Genomic DNA, 22046 nt, shown 5'->3' on the forward strand with positions numbered 1-22046 from the left:
TATATTTAATGATTTATTTCAGTATATTCTATTATTTTTACTCATCAATCATGTATTTTCAGTGTCATCAAAATGCAAAGTTGAAGTTTCTACCCAGCAGAAAACATTTTGAGGGAAACATTTTACTAAACTATAAAATACTAGAGTGTTCTGATCTATTTTTCATAATCACTGCTAATAACATGATAGAGACATTATCAATCCTGCTAGCAGATTTTTAAAAACTAATTAAACCCATTAGAGGCAGTAGAAAACAGTCATTTATTCTTTGCTACAAAAAGATACATGAATTAGGCTCTATGCAACTAAAAGCATGGTTCTTTTAGAAAATATTTATATGTGAACTTTTAAACCAATTTATGGAGGTAATAGGTTTCATTTGCTATAGAAGAACAAATGAGAACGTGAATCAAGAAAAGTATCACAAAAGTCAACTACAATCAACTGAAAATTAAAGATTAGTTTTGCAAAATAAGCAGTTAGCAGCAGAGTGTTCTTACAAGTGAATGTTGAATAAAACAATAATGTTGAATAAGCTAAGTGAAGAATTCAGAATTATATTCATAATGAATTTGTCATGCTGTGCACTCTGCTCTGCTCCTATTTCTTCTCTTCTCACACTGGTACAAAAATGAGCAGGAAAGTGTGTACGTTATTACTTATTTAAGTCAAATAACTTATTCAACAGCTGCAGGGATGAACTACATCAACATGTATAACATCATAACCTAAGGGAGTGTTTTGAAAATGCTAGTATTCAATGTCTCCTTAAGCTTTATTTTATATTGGTGTTTAAATGATTAGTCTTAGCTCTCATGTAAACGTACACCTTTCCTTGCTGAGAATTAAGTTTCTCTGAGCTTTAGTTTTTACAACTTTCCTGTGAAATCAATCAGCTTGGTATTATTCCCATTTCACAGATGTAGGTCCAACCCACCACCCCCATGCGCTATATATCCCACCATCACATGGAAGTTTGCGGGGCAAAGACCATGACTTACCCTCAAATAACTTCAATTGGAATCAAGGGGATTCCTAGATTCTTCTTCATTTGGTGAAGACTTCCTCCTTTACTAGGTTTAATTCAGAAACTACCTCTTCTCTGAAATAGATTTCATTGAAATCAATTGAATCATTCTTGTTTCATTCCTCACAGGACTGTCTCCTCAAAGCTTTCGTGAACATTGAGCACAATGTGTTTACAAAATGCACATCAATGTGTTTACGAAACACACATCTCTTCCTTCCTGCAGGCCTTAAGTCATTTTTACGTCTCTCTCACAGAGCTTAGGAAAGGGTCAGCATGAAGCAGCTATTCCCCACAGACAAGACAACAGGTATGAAAAATTGTAACTGCCCTTGAAGTAGTAAATATAGGTATGTTAAAGAGTAATTTTTAAATGTAAAAGAGGAAAAGAATTGGCCTAAATCCAACCACTACATCAGTGTGGCTCAAGACACAAATGAATGTAATTAGAAGCATAAGGAGTTCATTCCTGAATAACGAAAGGCTTTTTGTTTAAGTAAACAGTTTTCTTATATGTACTTTTTAAGTTAGGAAGAAAGGCGGGAATGATTTTATGGATAACAGAGGTTCCTGCCAGAGAAAGAATTCCAGTGGATATTTGGCAACTCAGCTGTTCTCTCCAAAAAGAGTCTTCAAGACAGCCTACCTTTTATTATGTCTGGTGAGGGTGAAAATGGTAAATATCAACAAAGAAATATTCTTAGAGTCCCTACCTCACACCAAATACTTGCCAAAAGATTTCATAGATTATCACATTTTTCTAATATGAGTTAGATATCATGATGCCCATTTTACAGGAAGAGAAGCTGAAGATTAGAACAATTAAATGAGTTGCTAAGGTTGCAAACATAGTGTGGAGCATGGAGCCAACCAAATTTTGGGACTCTTCCTATGAAACACTACAACCATCTCTCTCGGTGTTTGGGAATATTGTTACTCACCAACTGCATTATGTGAACATGATGCCCATTTAAAGGCATTTGGTTCAGGCTGTTTCACATTTGCTAAACTGTAACTTGAGGATGCCTTTCACGTGAAGCTGGAGAATTTGTCTATACTCTTTGGGCATCTCATGGAAACCGCGTTTAGGTAACTTATTATCGTAGTAGTGATGGCTGACAGGCATGTTCTCTCCAGTTCTAGAGAAGGGCCAGAATCCATACAGCTTCACGTTCTCACACAGCTCGACTGCCACACTTGTGATCATCAAGCCAGAGGACAGGCGATACTCGGTCACACCTTTAGTCCTCCAGAAGAGTGCAAGGTTTTTCAGGTACTTGGGATGGAAAAATAAAACCTTTTGTCTTGCTTTAGATTCCTTCAGTGTGTAGTACACTTTAAAAGAGGCCGCAGTATTGGCCCTGAAGGAAAACGCAGGCAGAAGAACGAAAGCATCTCCATAGGCTGCAACGTCCTCCAGAAATATTGCTTTCTTTTCCTTTAAGTTCCCATATCTGCCAAATTTTTAAAACATTGTGATTTTAACAATAATCATCAAAGGAACAGTTTGGGTAACATGAAGCTGAATTCACCACTGACCAAAAAACAGAACCAGTTATGTCACTGTATATAAAAGAGACAAACTGAAGATTCAGAGAAATTCGGGTTAAGTAAGCATCTTATATAATAAATATCAAGGGTTAGGTCTTCATTTCTTTCTTGGCATATCTATTCTTTCATTTCTACCTTCTTACAGAGCAATATCCTTGCTGGACATACATTTTTAAAAATTACTTTATCTTCAAACTCAGTAATTTTTTCCTGAGGTTGCTTTTTAATGCTGAAACATCTTCCAAATGTATCAGACTGATACATTTTCTCAAACACAGCACACTCTTAAAATATCTATACATTTTTAAAAAATTCATTGAGCTGTATGCAAGTATACATATTATTATAAAATAACAATTTCCTTTAAAACAGCAGTCCCCAACCTTTTTGGCACCAGGGACTGGTTTCACAGAAGATAATTTTTCCATGAACTGGGGGGTGGGGGTGGTTTGGGGATGATTCAAGTGCAGTATCTTTATTGTGTACTTTATTTCTATTATTATTATTTGACTTCCACCTCAGATCATTAGGCATTAGATCCCAGAGGCTGGGGATCTCTGGTTTAGAAAACCTAAAATATCTATATGCACACACACACACACACACATATGCATTTTAAATTTCCTCCATGGACTGTGATAGCTCTATGTGTTTAATTTAAATAACGTCTCAGTAAATACACTGGTATACCTAAGTGCATGTGTTTAGAAAATAAACTCTGGGGAGACGGGTACAATATGTTATATTCATACTAGAACTATTTGGGGGATATATTCTACTAACAACAATAACTAATCACTTTGGATAAAAACAACTGAATTAAACTAAGTATGGGATTTTAGGGCTTCCCTGGTGGCTCAGACCGTAAAGAATCTCCCTGCAATGCAGGAGACCTGGGTTTGACCCCTGGATCAGAAACACCCCCTGAAGAAGGGAATGGCTACCCACTCCAGTATTCTTGCCTGGAGAATCCCATGGCCAGAGGAGCGTGGCAAGCTACAGTCCATGGGGTCGCAAAGAGTCAGACACGACTGAGAAACTAACACTTTCACTTTTAATGGGATTTTTACTAAACAGCCAATATTTCATAGTAGTGACATTGTAGAAAATAAAATATGGGAATTATTTTTTAGTAATAAACTGCCCAAAGTACCCTGACAATTTTGTCAGGTTCTCCTAAGGCTTACTCTCTGAAGCATCTAAGTAGACTAAGTTTTTTCAAGAAAGTTTTATCAAGACAAAATAGTAACATTGAAATTCTGGAAGGAAATAATTTTTTAAAAACTTCAGTACTGGTGAAAAACATGAAGAGATAAGTAAGTTCTAATTTGATTAGCAACCCTTGACTTATGACATTAGAAGTACAACTGGACATACCTCTTAGGAGCCCAACCTAAATTTCTAATATATTCTTATGTATTTTCCTTACAAAGCCATTCCAGTCAGTCTCAGCAGCAAGATTAGGGCTCAGACTAAGAAACAGGTTAAATAATTTAAAAAATGGTCTTGAACAGTTATGTAACTTGGAGGGACTTACCTTAGCTTTATAATACTGGGATTTAGAGTCACCAGGTTGGTTTTAGTGCCAACATCATTGGTAACATTTCCTGTGGTTGGGGGGAGATTACACCTGAAATTTGAAAAAAAAAATATTCTCAAAATATAACTTTCAAAAAAAAGTACATCCACACATATGCATGTGACCATTCTCATTTTATTGGAGAAAATTACTACTGTAAACAGAGTCTCAGAATTCATCTGATTTCCATCGAAAATATTTAATAAGTACAGAATTCAGACACAGGTTCAATTCCTGGGTTGGGAAGACCCCTTGGAGAAGGAAATGGCAACCTTCTCCAATATTCTTGCTGGAAAATCCTATCACCTGGCAGGCTATAGTCTATGGGGTTGCAAAAGAGTTGGACATGACTTAGCAACTACACAACAACAGCAACAAACTCTTAGTTGGCATTTAAATATTGGATAAAACATAAGACTCTGATAAATGCTTTCAGTGACAAAACTAGAAGTGACAATTACACCTTGCCTAGCATTTGAAGAGTTCACAGTCCTTTTATTTAAATTATTTATATTAATTAGATTCCCATGGTGGTCAGTTCAGTTCAGTTACTCAATCGTGTCCGACTCTGCGACCCCATGGACCATGCATGCCAGGCTTCCCTGTGCATCACCAACTCCTGGAGCTTGCTCAAACTCTTGTCCATCGAGTCGGTGATGCCATCCAAACACCTCATCTTCTGTTGTCCTCTTCTCCTGCCTTCAATCTTCCCCAGCATCGGAGTCTTTTCCAATGAGTCAGTTCTTCACATCAGGTGGCCAAAGTATTGGGGCTTCAGCTTCAGCATCAGTCCTTCCAATGAATACTCAGGACTGATTTCCTTTAGGTTTGACTAGTTTGATCTCCTTGAGGCCCAAGGGACTCTCAAAAGTCTTCTCCAAAACCACAGTTCAAAAGCATCAATTCTTCGGCACTCAGCTTTCTTTATGGTCCAGATCTCACATCCATACATGACTACTAAAAAAACGGTAACTTTGACTAGATGGACTTCTGTTGGCAAAGTAATGTCTCTGCTTTTTAATATGCTATCTAGGTTGGTCATAGCTTTTCTTTCAAGGAGTAAGCATCTTTTAATTTCATGGCTGCAGTCACCATCTGCAGTGATTTTGGAGCCCAAGAAAATAAATCTCTCACTGTTTCCATTGATACCCATCTATTTGCCATGAAGTGATGAGACTAGATGCCATGATCTTAGTTTTTTGAATGTTGAATTTTAAGCCAGCTTTTTCACTCTCCTATTTCACTTTCGTCAAGAGACTCCTCAATTCCTCTTCACTTTCTGCCATCAGGGAGGTGGCATCTACATATCTGAAGTTACTGACATTTCCCTCTGCAATCTTGACTCCAGCTTTTGCTTCATTCAGCCTGGCATTGTGCACGATGTACTCTGCACATAAGTTAAATAAACAGGTTGACAATATATAGCCGTTACATACTCCTTTCCCAATTTGGAACCGGTTTGTTGTTCCACGTCTGCTTCTAAGTGTTGCTTCTTGACCTGTATACAGATTTCTCAGGAGGCAGGTAAGGTGGTCTGGTATCCCCACATCTTTAAGAATTTTTCAGTTTGCTGTGATTCACACAGTTAAAGGCTTTTGCGTAGTCAATAAAGCACAAGTAGATGTTTTTGTGGAACTCTCTTGCTTTTTCAATAATCCAACGGAGGTTGGCAATTGGATCTCTGGTTCTCTGCCTTTTCTAAACGCAGTTTGAACATCTGGAAGTTTTCAGTTCATGTACTGTTGAAGCCCTGCTTGGAGAATTTTGAGCATTACTTTGCTAGCATGTGAGATGAGTGCAACTGTGCAGTCGTTTGAATATTCTTTGGCATTGCCTTTCTTTGGGATTGGAATGAAAACTGACCTTTCCCAGTCCTGTGGCCATTACTGAGTTGTCCAAATTTGCTGGCACATTGAGTACAGCACTTTCACAGCATCATCTTTTAGGATTTGATATAGCTCAGCTGGAATTCCATCACCTCCACTAGCTTTGCTCATAGTGGTGTCTCCTAAGTCACTTGACTTCAGACTTCAGGACATCTGGTTCTAGGTGAGTGATCACACCACTGGGGTTATCTGGGTCATTAAGATCTCTTTAGTATAGTTCTTCTGTGTATTCTTGCCATGTTTTATTAATATCTTTGGCTTCTGTTAGGTATCATTGTCAATTTACAAATTTTTAAAAATTGAGGCATTGTCATTATAGTTATAATGTCTGCCAGAAGCAAAATGTATATAAAAAATTAAAAATTTCCTTTTTCCCATATGGATAGTTTTTCCACCAAATTAAGCTGTTAATAAATAAAGCTCTAATGTTCTTATAATGATGGTTTCATATTGATGTTCTCATCCTCTCTTGAGTACTAATTGGTCTTTAAATTGGAAAACAAATTAAGAATTGTAATTTTGAGTAAGCACATTCTTGTCACCAAAAAAGGGAAAGTTGGTTACGACTCCCTAAGTATCATTTACAGAATTTCAAGTAGACCATTTCTTTAAAGCTATACATACAAAGGGAGCATCTCTGAGGAAAGCTGTCTAAACTTGACTGTGTTCTGTAATGCTCCTGAGATTAAAATAATCTATTGCATCCTCTGTGAAATATATGAATAAATGAAACATGTACTCACTGATAATAAAGATACATCCCAAAACAAAGATGGCACTTTTGAAGAAACAAATGTTAATCATAGATAACAGGCCACAGAAATATCTTCATTAGTGGACTTCCTGTAACAAATCTACTTTCCAGAACATAACTACTTCATATCCTTTTGAAGACTCAACAATGATTTCTAATATTATATCACTGGAGACCCATAGGGGAAATATTGTATATTGCATATATAAACTACAGTGAAGCCACTCAACACCTATTCTTGTTCCTTACACTTTTAATTGACAGCTCCAAATCTTCTGAAATGAAAAGTAATCACAAGCAGTTTCCAGATGGTTTTATAAACTATAAAACATGCATTGCCAAAATTAATATAGGCTTAAACATTAAATAAATTTTAATGACATCAACTATGTATAGCCCCCATCTGACGTTTCTGTTTGGAAGGCTAACTCTGAAAGTATTGAAGTTAGTATTAATATTCAGAAAAAAAAATTTTTTAAGTATTTCTATTCAGAAAAATACCTGCCATCAGCAAATGCAGAATCTAGAATATATACATTTATTTCAGAGTTATAAATTAAGTAGCTTTTGTTGAGTTTTTCTGCTTGTTAAACCTAAACTTGTATTTCTTATACCTGCTATAAAGTAAAATGGATATTTAGGCATAATATTCACCCCACATGTTTTGGGAATTTTCAGTCTATAAAAAGTCTATTATGAGAAGAATTATTTATTTCCCCCCTGGCTTTTCCATACTGAGTACTTTAACAAAATGGCTAAATCATGCAGGTATTCACCATTTCCACGTTCATCATAAGGAACACAATAATTGTTGGACTGCCAGGTCTGTTCTGTCATTACTTTCAGCATAAAATTCTAAATGAGATTAAAGTGAGGGGGAGCTCCTGATTCAAAATTGTGTTTCCTTTTCATGTGTTATTAAAAAGGGCAGCATTAAATCAATAAAGATCAAAGGATCTACCTCTGATGCATGCAATCAGCGCTCATGAAATAGGAAGAAACAGATTTCAACTTTATGAAAAGGTACATTTCAATTGAAATTCATCCTCACAAGGATGAATCATCTTTCCATCATGTTCTGAAAGTGGAGATGCTCTCTGGTTTGTCTTATTAGTTCAGAAACACATAGAAACCACTTTTGCTTCTGTTTTTGGCAAGCTAGCTTGTACTGAGATATGAAAGATCAGAATTTTACAAGCCACATTTTTCCCCCTTAAATTTCAGGCCAGAAACCTAAATAAACAATGATGTTGTATGGCTATACAAAATTGAAGTCAGCATTTTCACAAGTATTACTTGAAAACAAAGTTTTCTTGAAATGCTGTTTAAGAAAAAAAAAAGTTATCCTTGATACACTGAAGTCTCTGACAAGTCCTTCAGTGAAGATCCTCTTTCACCATGATTTCATACAGGGTTTCTGGAAAGTTTAGTAAGCATAGCACGGTTTTATCCTTCTGGTATCAACATTCAAAGGAATTCATGATCCATTTAACACTTCAGAAAACAAACCAGATAAACTGTAGGCTTAAGCAATAAATTTCAAAGATCAAAATTTAAACAGAGTATCTTTAGAATATTCCTTTAAAATATTCAACTGATCTTGGATTTAAAAAAAAAAAAACAGAAAACAATCTGACAGTACTTACCTAAAAACGAAGTCAGATTTATCGATTTCAGCTCCACAGAGAGACTGATTTAGAATTCCTCCGTTTCCAACCACTGCACACTGATTAAAAGAGTATCCCACAAAAGGTTGAAACTATCAACAGAAAGGGAAAAGTTGCCATAAATATCTTCAGTTTTAGAACCATAAACATCATCAGCTTAATTCAAGTAGCTGAAGTTTTACATATACTAAGGAAAGAAAAAGAACAAGAAGCAATACCATAGCATGTTAATCAACTTCTGACTAATCATAAGATATCCTGTAGGACTTCCCTGGTGGTCTAGTGGTTAAGAAACTGCCTTCCAATGCAGGGGATACAGCTTTGATCCCTGATCTGGGAAAATTTTACTTGTCATGGAGCAGCTAAGCCTGTGCACCACAACTACTGAAGCCTGCACCCTCTGGAGCCTGTGAGCTGTAGCTACTGAAGCCTGTGTGCCCAGAGCCTGTGCTGCACAAGACAAGCCACCGCAATGAGAAGCCTGTGCATCACAACTAGAGAGTAGCCACCGCAATGAGAAGCCCGTGCATCACAACTAGAGAGTAGCCCCCGCTTGCTGTAACTGAGAAAGCCAGGGTGAAACAATGAAGATACACAGCACAGCCAAAAATAAAGAAAGAAATAAAATTAAAAAAAAAAAAAAGAAATCCCGTAAACCTAAGGTTCATCTTTCTTGAGAGTAATACATAGCATATCATATACAATTTAATGTAAAAATACTAAATATAATACATTTGCTTTTATTTTATTTTTTAGTTATACATATAAAAATATTATTAAAATTTTTATTTTATTATTTATTTATTTTAATTGGAGGTTAACTACTTTACAATATTGTATTGGTTTTGCCATTCATCAACATGAATCTGCCACGGGTGTACACGTGTTCCCCACCCCGAACCCCCCTCCCACTACCCTCCCAGTACCACTCTCTGGGTCATCCCAGTGCACCAGCCCCGAGCACCCTGTATCCGGCATCGAACCTGGACTGGTGATTCATTTCATATATGATATTATACATGTTTCAATGCCATTCTCCCAAATCAACCCACCCTCTCCCTCTCCCACAGAGTCCAAAAGACTGTTCTAGACATCTGTGTCTCTTTTGCTGTCTCACATACAGGGTCATCATTACCATCTTTCTAAATTCCATATATATGCATTAGTATACTGTACTGGTGTTTTTCTTTCTGGCTCACTTCACTCTGTATAATAGGCTCCAGTTTCATCCACCTCATTAGAACTGATTCAAATGTATTCTTTTGAATGGCTGAGTAATACTCCATTGTGTATATGTACCACAGCTTTCTTATCAATTCATCTGCTGATGGACATCTAGGTTGTTTCCATGTCCTGGCTATTATAAACAGTGCTGCAATGAACATTGGGGTACACGTGTCTCTTTCAGTTCTGGTTTCCTTGGTGCGTATGCCCAGTAGTGGGATTGCTGGGTCATAAGGTAGTTCTATTTCCAGTTTTTTAAGGAATCTCCATACTGTTCTCCATAGTGGCTGTACTAGTTTGCATTCCCACCAATAGTGTAAGAGAGTTCCCTTTTCTCCACACCCTCTCCTGCATTTATTGCTTGTAGACTTTTGGATAGCAGCCATTCTGACTGGTGTGAAATGGTACCTCATTGTGGTTTTGATTTGCATTTCTCTGATAATGAGTGATGTTGAGCATCTTTTCATGTGTTTGTTAGCCATCTGTATGTCTTCTTTGGAGAAATGTCTATTTAGTTCTTTGGCCCATTTTTTGACTGGGTCGTTTATTTTTCTGGAGTTGAGCTTCAGGAGTTGCTTGTATATTTTTGAGATTAGTTGTTTGTCAGTTGCTTCATTTGCTATTATTTTCTCCCATTCTGAAGGCTGTCTGTTCACCTTGCTTATAGTTTCCTTTGTTGTGCAGAAGCTTTTAATTTTAATTAGGTCCCATTTGTTTATTTTTGCTTTTATTTCCAATATTCTGGGAGATGGGTCATAGAGGATCCTGTTGTGATTTATGTCAGAGAGTGTTTTGCCTATGTTCTCCTCTAGCAGTTTTATAGTTTCTGGTCTTACGTTTAGATCTTTAATCCATTTTGAGTTTATTTTTGTGTATGGTGTTAGAAAGTGTTCTAGTTTCATTCTTTGACAAGAATGAAAAAAAGAAATCCTGTAAACCTAAGTTTCATCTTTCTTGAGAGGAATACATAGCATACCATATACAATTTAATGTAAAAATACTAAATATAATACATTTGCTTTTAAAATGTACTTTAATGTTTTTTACATCCCTTAACTAAGTAAATAAATTGAGGATGACAAAATTTCACATGAGTCTTTCCGACAAACAGGACCATTTTCAGCCAAAAATAAGGCAATTATAAAGTTGTGTTAAATTCTCTATTCTTGGCCATAAAATTAAGTTAATTTAGCAAAAGTTCTCTGTGCTTCTTAAATAGTGAGATCTTCAGGCTCAGTGATAACAGGAAATTTACGCCTTCTGTCTCCATAAATGATCAGCCATGGTGCTTTGAGGAAGCCTAGTCACTTTGTGCTGATTTACTTCAAATTCATTTCCAAGACCAGAATCATTTTTGTTTCCTCCAAGGATCCAACTAGCCAATCCCCAAAGACTCTTCACTATGACCAAATCCTTCACAGTCTGAAAATAACTGGTCAATTAGACAGTGTTGTTGGCCTTTGCCAGTCACTTTTCTGGAAGTCATGCTGTGACCTTAATCAGCAGGAAGGATGTCAGCACAGACTTCCACAATACAAGGTCCCGATTCACCTGTTTTGTTTCTAGAATGCGAACGTAGTACTTAAGGGGCAGGGAGTATGTTTATTACTTTTTCAACACCCCCATCTTTCACTGCACTTGCCCAGAGGAACATCACTTCTCAATGAATGACTGCTGGCCTAGTAGCTACCTGGGTATAACCCTCAATGTTACGTTGGAACCCGGTTGTCCCAGCTTATGGGAACCAGCTGGTAAATATTCAGGAATTTTGTCAGCTGGTTGTTAAACCAGTGGTAAATTATAATCACCACAATGGAGGTATTTACACTGCTGCTGTCAGGGAACCCTCCTGTCCGGTATACAAGCACACCCCAGGACCAGTGTGCTTCTGAGCTGCCCTACAGACAGACCCTGAGTCACCTGACTGCCCTGTGCTCCTGATGCTGAATTGGGAGATGCCAAACAAGTGATGAGAACTATGTTTCAGCACATCTGGATTGTCCCTAAAAATGAAAAATCATATTGTACTTCTTACGTGAAAAGCACTTTTCTGAGTTGTAACTTAACACACAGAATCCATACAACACCCTTGTGAGCATTTTACAGACAAGAAGATGGAGGCATGAGTTTAAGTAATGGCTAGAGAGCAGCAGAGCTGGGATTCAAACCCAGGCAGTCTGTTTCATAGTCCACTGTCATCTTACAGATGCTCTCATTCAAGGGATAAAGGTTAACTTAAGCATGTGCCTTGGGACTTCCCTGATTGTTCAGTGGTTAAGAAACCACACTTTCATTGCAGGGGGCATGGGTTCAGTCCCTGGTTGGGGAACTAAGATGCCACATGCTGCTTCACATGGTCAAACAATTAATTAAAATAAATTTTTAAAAAATGATGTGCCTTATTTCCCTGTGTGGCTTTGATGCCCAGCAGAACGCCTGGCTCTTTAATGAATGGTTCTCACATACCTCTGATTATTGCAAGTCACTGAACTTCTATTAACAGCTGTTTTCAGACAGTATTTACTAAACAATACCACAGTAAATTCTGAACTTTACAGATAGGGTGGAATGTAAATAGGCTCTTTATGGTACAATAGAAGAGATTACTGAGAGGAACCTATCTCCAATTAAGCACTTAATATAAAGAACATTTTTCTCTGGTTTCTTGGTCAACTAGGAAGAAAAAAAAAAATCCATGTTTTGAGATCTCATGTTCAGTAAGAGATTAAATAAATGAAAATTTCAATGTCCTTTAAACCTCCTAATAAAATGCATCTTTGGGCAACTCAGCAGTCTGCTTGTTGCTCATTCCAATTGTCAACCAACTTTGGGGACTTCCCTGGTCGCCCAGTGGTTACTTCCACTGCAGGGGGGCATGGGTTTGATCCCTGGTCAGGGAACTGAGATCCTGTATGCCTTCGCAGTGTGACCAAAATTAAGTAAAATAAAATGAAATGGAGAAACAACAACAACAAAAAGAAAACCAACTTTGTTGTTTGTTTTCAAGTTACTTGGCAGAGTTTTTGGAGAAAGTGACTTTACAACATTGCATCAAAAGCATCTAACGCTGTGGTTTGTTCACTGTGTGCCTGGCAGAACATGGCAGGGTGCGAGTGCAGAAAGCAACTTTGGATGCTGTGTCCATGGATGGGATGTTGAAGAAACACAGAAAAGTGAGTTCACTTTGCAGTTGTTACTGTATTAACTTCAGAATTTCCTCCCCTCAGTTTTAAAAAGTTAGCATCAATTTGGAAAATGGATGCTGTTGTTAATCTCATCCAGAATTATCAAGTTTATGTTAAGTTATTCTTTTCAAGGTGCCAATTAGAAGCAAAAAATACCTGTTGTTCCTCTGTTCTGGCCAGCCTAAAGCAAGAAAAACACTAGAAAAAATGGCATTGGTTGAAAGAGTTGCTCTCTGTGGACCTCCCCAAGGGCTTCTCTGATAAGGGATATAAATATTCTTTGAAAGTGAAAGTGTCAGTCACTCAGTCACGTCTGACCTTTTGTGACCCCAAAGACTGTAGCTCTCCAGGCTCCTCTGTCCATGGAATTCTCCAGGCAAGAACACTCCAGGGGATCTTCCTGACCCAGGGATCAAACCTGGGTCTTCTGTATTGCAGGCAGATTCTTGACCACTGAGCCATCTTTCAGTTCAGTTCAGTTCAGTTCAGTTCAGTCGCTCAGTCGTGTCCGACTCTTTGCCACCCCATGAATCGCAGCACACCAGGCCTCCCTGTCCAACACCAACTCCTGGAGTTCACTCAGACTCACGTCCATTGAGTCTGTGATGCCATCAGGCCATCTCATCCTGGGTCGTCCCCTTCTCCTCCTGCTCCCAATCCCTCCCAGCATCAGAGTCTTTTCCAATGAGTCAACTCTTCTCATGAGGTGGCCAAAGTACTGGAGCTTCAGCTTGAGCATCATTCCTTCCAAAGAAATCCCAGGGTTGATCTCCTTCAGAATGGACTGGTTGGATCTCCTTGCAGTCCAAGGGACTCTCAAGAGTCTTCTCCAACACCACAGTTCAAATGCATCAATTCTTCGGCGCTCAGCCTTCTTCACAGTCCAACTCTCACATCCATACATGACCACAGGAAAAACCATAGCCTTGACTAGATGGACCTTAGTCGGCAAAGTAATGTCTCTGCTTTTGAATATACTATCTAGGTTGGTCATGACTTTTCTTCCAAGGAGTAAGCGTCTTTTAATTTCATGGCTTGCTATCATTTTAGCTATTGGTAATTTCAATGAATCATGAGGGGGTTTTCAGAATGCTGTATGAATTGGTCCCCATTCCCTTCCAGAAAATGTGCAATATTTTTTCTCTAACATTTTATATTGATTTTATTCATTCCCAGAAAATTATACTTCCCTTTAATTGTAATCTTTTTTGAAAAAACTGGAACAACTTACATAACAATAAAACAATCGAAAGAAGTCAAATGTCCCACATAATGGAATTAATTGTAAGAACTGAATAGTCTACAGTTGATAAACTGCATATATAAAGTGATCCCATTTTGACCACTGACGTGGCCTAACTGCTTTTCATCAAATCATAAAAAGATGTCTGAAAGCACAGTCTATTACCAGTGGGATACTCTTCATGAGAAAAATTTCCCCCAAGTTTGGATTTATATTGTAATGATAATGTATCATTACTTAGTTTAATAAATGACAATACAATGAATGCATCTATGCACTGGGAAACGTTCTAGGAACTTGGGATACATCAGTGAACACACTAGATAAAAATGCCTGACTAAGAAAAAAAGGATAAAAATTATCTTTTCTACTATTGATTTCATTGTTATATTTTTCATTCTTATCTGTCCTTCCTTCATATCTAACTATATCACTTTCACCATTTGTTTTTATGGTCATCTTTGTCAATTTGAGTTTCTTAATTATATATATTTTAAATCTTTCTCAGATTGCTTCCCACAAACTAAATTCATTTTAAATTTTAAAATTTTAAATTAAAAAAAAATCCCTGTCTAGTGGAAGCAATGTTTACTAACCAGGAACTCTAATGTATTTACGTCCCAAAGACTAGTCACATAAACCTGCAGTTCTTTGTGAAAAAATTGAGTTAGTCACCAAAACTGACAAGTGAAAGAACCAGGTAAAAAATGGTTATCTCCCCAAGTCCTAGTAATTACTATGCAGGAAGCCCAATACTTCGTCTCATACTAGGATGAGTCATGAAGACTCAAGGGCTAGAAGAGTTTATTATTTAAGATACAAATACCATTCCCTGCAGAGCCACAAGGATTCAAAACTGCCTGCTGAAAATGGACCACCATACATATCTTACACATCAGAGTGTGGCATTTTAATGAATCAACTCCTCCACGTTTATGTTATTACTTCATCTGAGACAATGTTCACCTTAAATGGTGACACACAGAAACCACAAGAAATTTTCACTCACCACTGGCAACATATCAAAAATGTTTTCTTTAATTTGGATTTTGCTTTTACTTTCCACCTCATAGGTCATGTTGGTCCCGATGGGAGTGTTGTTTTGAGAAACAATGAAGTTTTGAACAGCATCACAGCAGGAGGCGAGTTTTGCTCTGCGAAGGATAAGGAGACAAATGAGTCATGGATTAAGATTAAGAAATCCAAAATAGAGATGAGGATGGAAAATGCAGAAGAGAATTTTGCCATATTGACTTTCAGAGAGAAGATACCTCATTCACAAGGTATCTTCATTTTTATCTCATTCCATTCTAACTGGCCCTGGATGGGGCAAGGATAAAATAGCAAAGAACACTAATGTACTTACACTCAGGTAAGGACTGAGTCACCCACAGGAAATACTGGATATATAGTGGTTTATATATAAAGACTTGGGACTTCTCTGGTGGTCCAGTGGTAAAGAATCCACCTGCCAATGCAGTGAACATGGATTCGAGCCCTGCTCCAGAAAGATCCCACATGCCGTAGAACAACTAAGTCGGTGTGCCCCAAGTATTGAGCTGTGCTCTAGAATCCAGGAGCCACAACTACTGACCCCACGTGCCCTAGAGCCCGTGCTCTGCAACAAAAGAAACCACCACATGAGAAGTCTGTGCAACGCAACTAGAGAGTGACTCCCACTTGCCTCAACTAGAGAAAGTCCTTGCACAGCAACAAAGACCCAGTGCTGCCAAAAATAATTAAGTAAGTAAATAAATATATAAAATAAATATAAAGACTTCTTTCTCATGATAATGTTGTAACAAAAAGAAAATGATAGAATACTTTCTAATTATTTTATTAAAAAGTATAGAAATCAAATTAAGACCAGTATCACGCACCATCACCAAAGCAATACGTAATCATTTATTACAAGACAATTTCAACAGAAAGAAGCACCATTCAACAGTGATTTTTTTCAAGTTTCATTGAAGTATAATTCACAAATACAGGGAATTCCTGGTGGTCCAGTGGTTAGCACATTATGGCAGAGGGCCTGGGTTCAATCTCTTGGTCAGGGAATAAGATCCTACAAGCCATGCAGTGTGGCCAAAAAAAAAAGAAAAATGTCACAAATGCGAATTGTTTATGTTTATGTTTTGATACTCACACATATTGTACAGTCATCACCATAATCAAACTAATCAACATATCCCATCACTCCACATAGTTATCTTTCTTTTTTTTATGGTAAGAATACTTGAGATTTACCTTTTTAGAAAATTACAAGTATACAATACAGTACAGTTAATCATAACTGCACTGATGCACATTAATAGAGTGAATTTTTAAGGGAGGCGAATTTAAAGCTGCCATTCTTTAGAGAAAGTTTAGAGTAATTTAGAGCCAAGTAATGTCTGTTAACTGTTCCAGTGGAGTGACACCTTACTGCCAGAATGCAGACCCAGAAAGGTCCTTCCAGGGATCATCCGAGTTTACCCCCAACTTCTGGCAGGTGATTCTAGAACCACTCAGAATTTACATTTTGCAAGTGTAATTCTCCAGAGATGTAGATGCCATATAATCTCTTGATCATAATTTCACAACCTTGAAGTTAAGAGACTCTGTCATTTGCACAAATGAACTCTCTTCTCTTAAATCCACTTCTCTGGTTAGTTTCTCACAGAATCTTTCCATGAAAACACTTCATGTAAATGCATTTAGAGAATTTCCTCTTCTCTCCGATTTTTTCCGTAAGACTGGTTTTCACTAAAGTTATCTTGTTCATCTTTAAACCTTTACATATTTGTCTGTTTACTTAAAAATATATATTGTAGTTGGGTCCTATCATAGCACAAGGAACAGTGAATACTCAGTGGGTATTGATACCCTAGATTCCCAACTGGTTCTTCTATACTGCACATTTTTTAATTGGTTTTTGGTCCTGAAGGGTATACTTTTATATATGTTCCTACTGAACTTGGTTCTTTCGAAAAAAACATAACACTCTGGTCTATCATGGTCATTTAAAAAATATTTTTTCATTTATTTGACTGTATCAGGTCTTAATTGCAGCACATGGTATCTTTAGTTGTGGCAGGTGGGATTTAAGTTCCTTGACTGGGGATGGGATTGAACCTGTGTTCCCTGAATTGCAAAATGAATTCTTAACCACTGGACCACCAGGGAAGTCCTGTTTATTTTGAATCACATTCCAGTCATCTTGGATTCCAATAACTTTCAGGGTATGAAAAGTCAGTGCTATGATATTATTTGAACGGTAAAAATCAAGATTTTCAAATGAATTCTTATAAGTCAGCTTATCTTATTAAAATAGTATCCCTCTCTGTACTTCAGAACCTACCATTTCTAAAAGCGAGATCATGGAGAACAACAAAAGAAAACATTGAAAATGAAATGATGTGTCATCAAAACCATGATAGTAAGTATTTTTAATGATAAATTTAATTTCATAACAATTCATGTGACACACTGCAAACTCAGAAATCTTTCTGTGTTTATAATTTTAAATATCTCTTACAAAACACATTGAGAGAGGCAGTAGAATAGATTCTCAGGTACTGTCTACAAGTAATTTAATTTCTCTAAGGATATCTGGTGCTTGGAAGAATATTGCATCAGTTCAGTTCAGTTCAGTTGCTCAGTCGTGTCCGACTCTTTGCAACCCCATGAATCGCAGCACGCCAGGCCTCCCTGTCTATCACCAACTCCTGGAGTTCACTCAGACTCACGTCCATCGAGTCAGTGATGCCATCCAGCCATCTCATCCTCAGTCGTCCCCTTCTCCTGCCCCCAATCCCTCCCAGCATTAGAGTCTTTTCCAATGAGTCAACTCTTCGCATGACGTAGCCAAAGTACTGGAGTTTCAGCTTTAGCATCATTCCTTCCAAGGAAATCCCAGTGCTGATCTCCTTCAGAATGGACTGGTTGGATCTCCTTGCATCACACACACTCAAAAGCACTAAGCAGAGTACCCTTTGTGGGATTTTAAACAGTTTTTTTCTGGGAGTTCCCTGGTGGGCTACCAGTTAGGATTCAGTGCCTTCATTGCTGTGGCCTGGGTTCAATCCATTGCTGAGAAACTACAAGCCATAAAGTGCAGCCAATTTTTTTTTCTAATTTTCTGAAATTATATTCTCAACTATAAAATTTTCAAATCCACAGGAAATTTGAAAGAACCGGACAATGTTCATTTGAAAAATGACCAGATAGACTTCACAAGTAATTTTTTTTACTGTATTTTTCTTAATGTGTATTTACTCATCAATTCACTTTTGCTGTTACCGATATTACAATTCAAAGTAAATTAAAGGTATCAGTACACTTCAGCCCTAAATACTTCAGCATGTATAACATTATTATGTATTTGGGGGTAGAATTTACATACAATAAAATCCCAAATGTATTCAGTGAGTTTTGAGAAGTGCAGAGACCCCTGTAACCCAATCCTCTATTAAGATATAGAATATTACCAATTCTACCAAACAATTCCTCAAACTCTTCCTAGTCCACCTCCAGCCCAACCCCACCTCAAGGCAACCCCATTCTTGACCTTTTTTTTTAACCAAACATTAGTTTTGCCTGTTCCAGAATTTATATAAGCATAATCATAATAATATAACATTTTAAATCAACTGTACTCTAATAAAAATTTTTGTATTTAATTAATTTAAAATATCATATCATATATACACTTTTGTGTAAGGCTTCTTTCACTTGGTATAAATGTTTCTGCCATTCATGTATGTTGCTGTGTATGTTGGTAACTTGTCCCTTTTTATTGCTTGAGTCATTTTCCATTGTCTGAATGTACCAGAATCGATTTAGCCATTCCTTCCTTGCACTTTTAAAGAAATCACTATCAAAAATCAATGTTAATTTTGTTGTGTAGCAGAAACTACAATAACACAACATTGTAAAGCAATTATACTCTAATGAAAAAATAAAAATAAAAAGAAGGGGAAAAATCAATGTTAAACACCTAAACATTCATAATAACTTCCCAGGAAAAACATCAGAATAATTATCCAAAATATCATTTTTGTAGCCTATGTTGGATCACTTACTAATGTGACACTTTAAGCCTTTATATTCAGTGGCAGAATTATAAATTTATGCTCTTTGTCATTTCCCAGTTCATCCACAAGGTAAAGATCCCTGTAACAGCCAGTGCTAGTATAGAGCTGAGATGCTTAGAACAAACAAAACAAAATAAAATTTTATTTCTGCTATTCCATTTTCCATCATTCCTAAAAACAAAGTCAATTCTAATCCTTGGTGACTCCAAAGTCAACCTGATGCACTCACAATAATGAGTGTGGCAATTTCCCCCTTTATGCATAAAAAGAACAAAAGACATTAAGAAATAAAGGACACTGATGGTATTACCTGGATGTGATGGTGAATTTCATCGTCAACTTAACTGAGCCAAGTTGCTCAGAGAACTGGCAAAACTATTTTGGGGGGTGTCTGTGAGAGTGTTTCAGGAATGGATTAGCATTTGAACCCACAGACAAAGTCGAAAAGCTCACCCTTTCCAATGCATAGTAAATATTCAGCCAGATTGACATTCACAAACCCATCCCTGTAAAGCACTGTACTTTCCAGAGCATTGCACATTTAGTATGACATCTGATTCCCACAAAAACCAAGAAGGTAGAACATATAATTATTCCTATTTTAGAGATGAGAAAACAGGAGTTGAGAGTTTATTGTGATAGGACTGAGGTTGTTACCTTACGTTAACTTACATTTTCTGACATTCACTTCTCTGCAATTTACATTAGAGTACATTGGGTGGGTAATGCTTGACTTTGAGCTTTTTCCATTAGGATGCTTTCCAGAATGGCACCAAACAACATAGTGGCTCCCAAAATAATGCTGGTAACACCTCGCTGACAACCTGTCCAGACACAACTCAAAGGCTGCAAAAAATTTTACATGTGAATGCTTCAAACCCTCTATTAACTGAGACATTCAAGGTTCTTGGTTTATACAGAGGGTGTCCATGGTCCCCGATGGACGGGATCAAGGTTATCAAGCAGTCCAGACACTGTGTCCCAGAATTTAATGGAAAAGAAACCCCTGGCTTGAGATGATCTAATCCTGCTCTGTCATGCTTTCAGCAACTTTATCCACACAATCCAGTTCCGAAAAGAAATCTACTCCCTTCCACCTCCAGGAAAAGACTGGAGACCCTCTATACTGCACAGATTTCCAGATCTAGAAACAGTTTAGTTCCTTTCAGAGTGCTTCACTCTTGAGAGAGTCAATTCCTAGACAAGTTGCTAAGAAGTCCAGGGTCCCTAAGGAGAAGAAAGGGATCCCAGGCTCTTGAGGAGGAGATTGGAATCTGGAGTTCTCAAGGAAGAGAAAAGGACAATTTTTTTTTTTTTTCTTTAAGCCCAGAGCTGATGACTGCACAACAAAACAACTTATCTTGCTCAAGGATATGCTTTTCTTTAAACTCCATACCAGTGATTATATAAGGACAATGTATCCTGCTTGAGGACATGTTTCTCCTTCTTGAGAACCTTCTGACTAATCCTGTCACCTTAATATGTATATTATAGGAGTGGGTCTGGTAAGATCTTTCTATTATTAGTTCTAATCCTGTTATCTTAAAATGTTTATTGTGGGAGTGGGTCTGTTAAGAGCTTTACAGCCTTGAGACATTCTTTTGATTTATTGTTAATAACCAATTGAAAAGTATATAGTAAAAGTATATAAGACTAGCAAAGGGGGCACTCTCCGTCCCCCTTCTGATGTCTACGTCAGAAGCTCTCTCTGTCCCTTTTTATACTTTAATAAAACTTTGCTATACAAAAGCTCTTGAGTGATCAAGCCTGGTACCTGGTCCTGAAGCTAAATCTTCTTCAGAGATGACAAATGTGAAATAGTTCAACATAAGCTATCACTCTCAAGAAGTAGGTTGCTCAAGGCTTAATACGTTTAGCCTTGACCTATAAAGGTGGAATGCAGAGTTCCAAAGAATAGCAAGAAGAGATAAGAAAGGCTTCCTCAGTGATCAATGCAAAGAAATAGAGGAAAACAACAGAATGGGAAAGACTAGAGATCTCTTTGAGAAAATTAGAGATACCAAGGGAACATTTCATGCAAAGATGGGCTCGATAAAGGACAGAAATGGTAGGGACCTAACAGAAGCAGAAGATATTAAGAAGAGCTGGCAAGAATACACAGAAAACTGTACAAAAAAGATCTTCATGACCAAGATAATCACGATGGTGTGATCACTCACCTAGAGCCAGACATCCTGGAATGTGAAGTCAAGTGGGCCTTAGAAAGCAACACTATGAACAAAGCTAGTGGAGGTGATGGCATTCCAGCTGAGCTATTTCAAATCCTGAAAGATGATGCTATGAAAGTGCTGCACTCAATATGCCAGCAAACTTGGAAAACTCCGCAGTGGCCATAGGACTGGAAAAGGTCAGTTTTCATTCCAATCCCAAAGGAAGGCAATGCCAAAGAATGCTGAAACTGCCGCAGAATTGCACTCATCTCACATGCTAGTAAAGTAATGCTCAAAATTCTCCAAGCCAGGCTTCAGCAATACGTGAACCGTGAACTTCCTGATGTTCAAGCTGGTTTTAGAAAAGGCAGAGGAACCAGAGATCAAATTGCCAGCATCTGCTGGATCACGGAAAAAGCAAGAGAGTTCCAGAAAAACATCTATTTCTGCTTTATTGACTATGCCAAAGCCTTTGACTGTGTGAATCACAATAAACTGTGGAAAATTCTGAAAGAGACGGGACTACCAGACCACCTGACCTGCCTCTTGAGAAACCTATATGCAGGTCAGGAAGCAATAGTTAGAGCTGGACATGGAACAACAGACTGGTTCCAAATTGGGAAAGGAGTACATCAAGGCTATACATTGTCACCCTGCTTATTTAACTTATATGCAGAGTAC

At 37.5% G+C, this 22046-nt stretch overlaps 1 protein-coding gene across 1 annotated transcript in view; it reads right to left on the bottom strand.

Annotated features, from left to right (window-relative positions):
• Positions 1-2012: 2012 nt before the first annotated feature.
• The window catches only part of ST8SIA6 (ST8 alpha-N-acetyl-neuraminide alpha-2,8-sialyltransferase 6), a 139321-nt gene continuing 119287 nt past the window's right edge, over positions 2013-22046 (bottom strand). Inside the window, exons 5-8 of the mRNA XM_052651309.1 lie at positions 15126-15270; positions 8444-8556; positions 4116-4208; positions 2013-2481 (exon numbers count right to left, since the gene is read on the bottom strand). Coding sequence (XP_052507269.1) covers positions 2013-2481; positions 4116-4208; positions 8444-8556; positions 15126-15270 — 820 coding nt within the window. The remainder of the gene's footprint in view (positions 2482-4115; positions 4209-8443; positions 8557-15125; positions 15271-22046) is intronic.

Source organism: Budorcas taxicolor, chromosome 13 (genome assembly GCF_023091745.1).
Source record: "Budorcas taxicolor isolate Tak-1 chromosome 13, Takin1.1, whole genome shotgun sequence".
NCBI lineage: Eukaryota > Metazoa > Chordata > Mammalia > Artiodactyla > Bovidae > Budorcas > Budorcas taxicolor.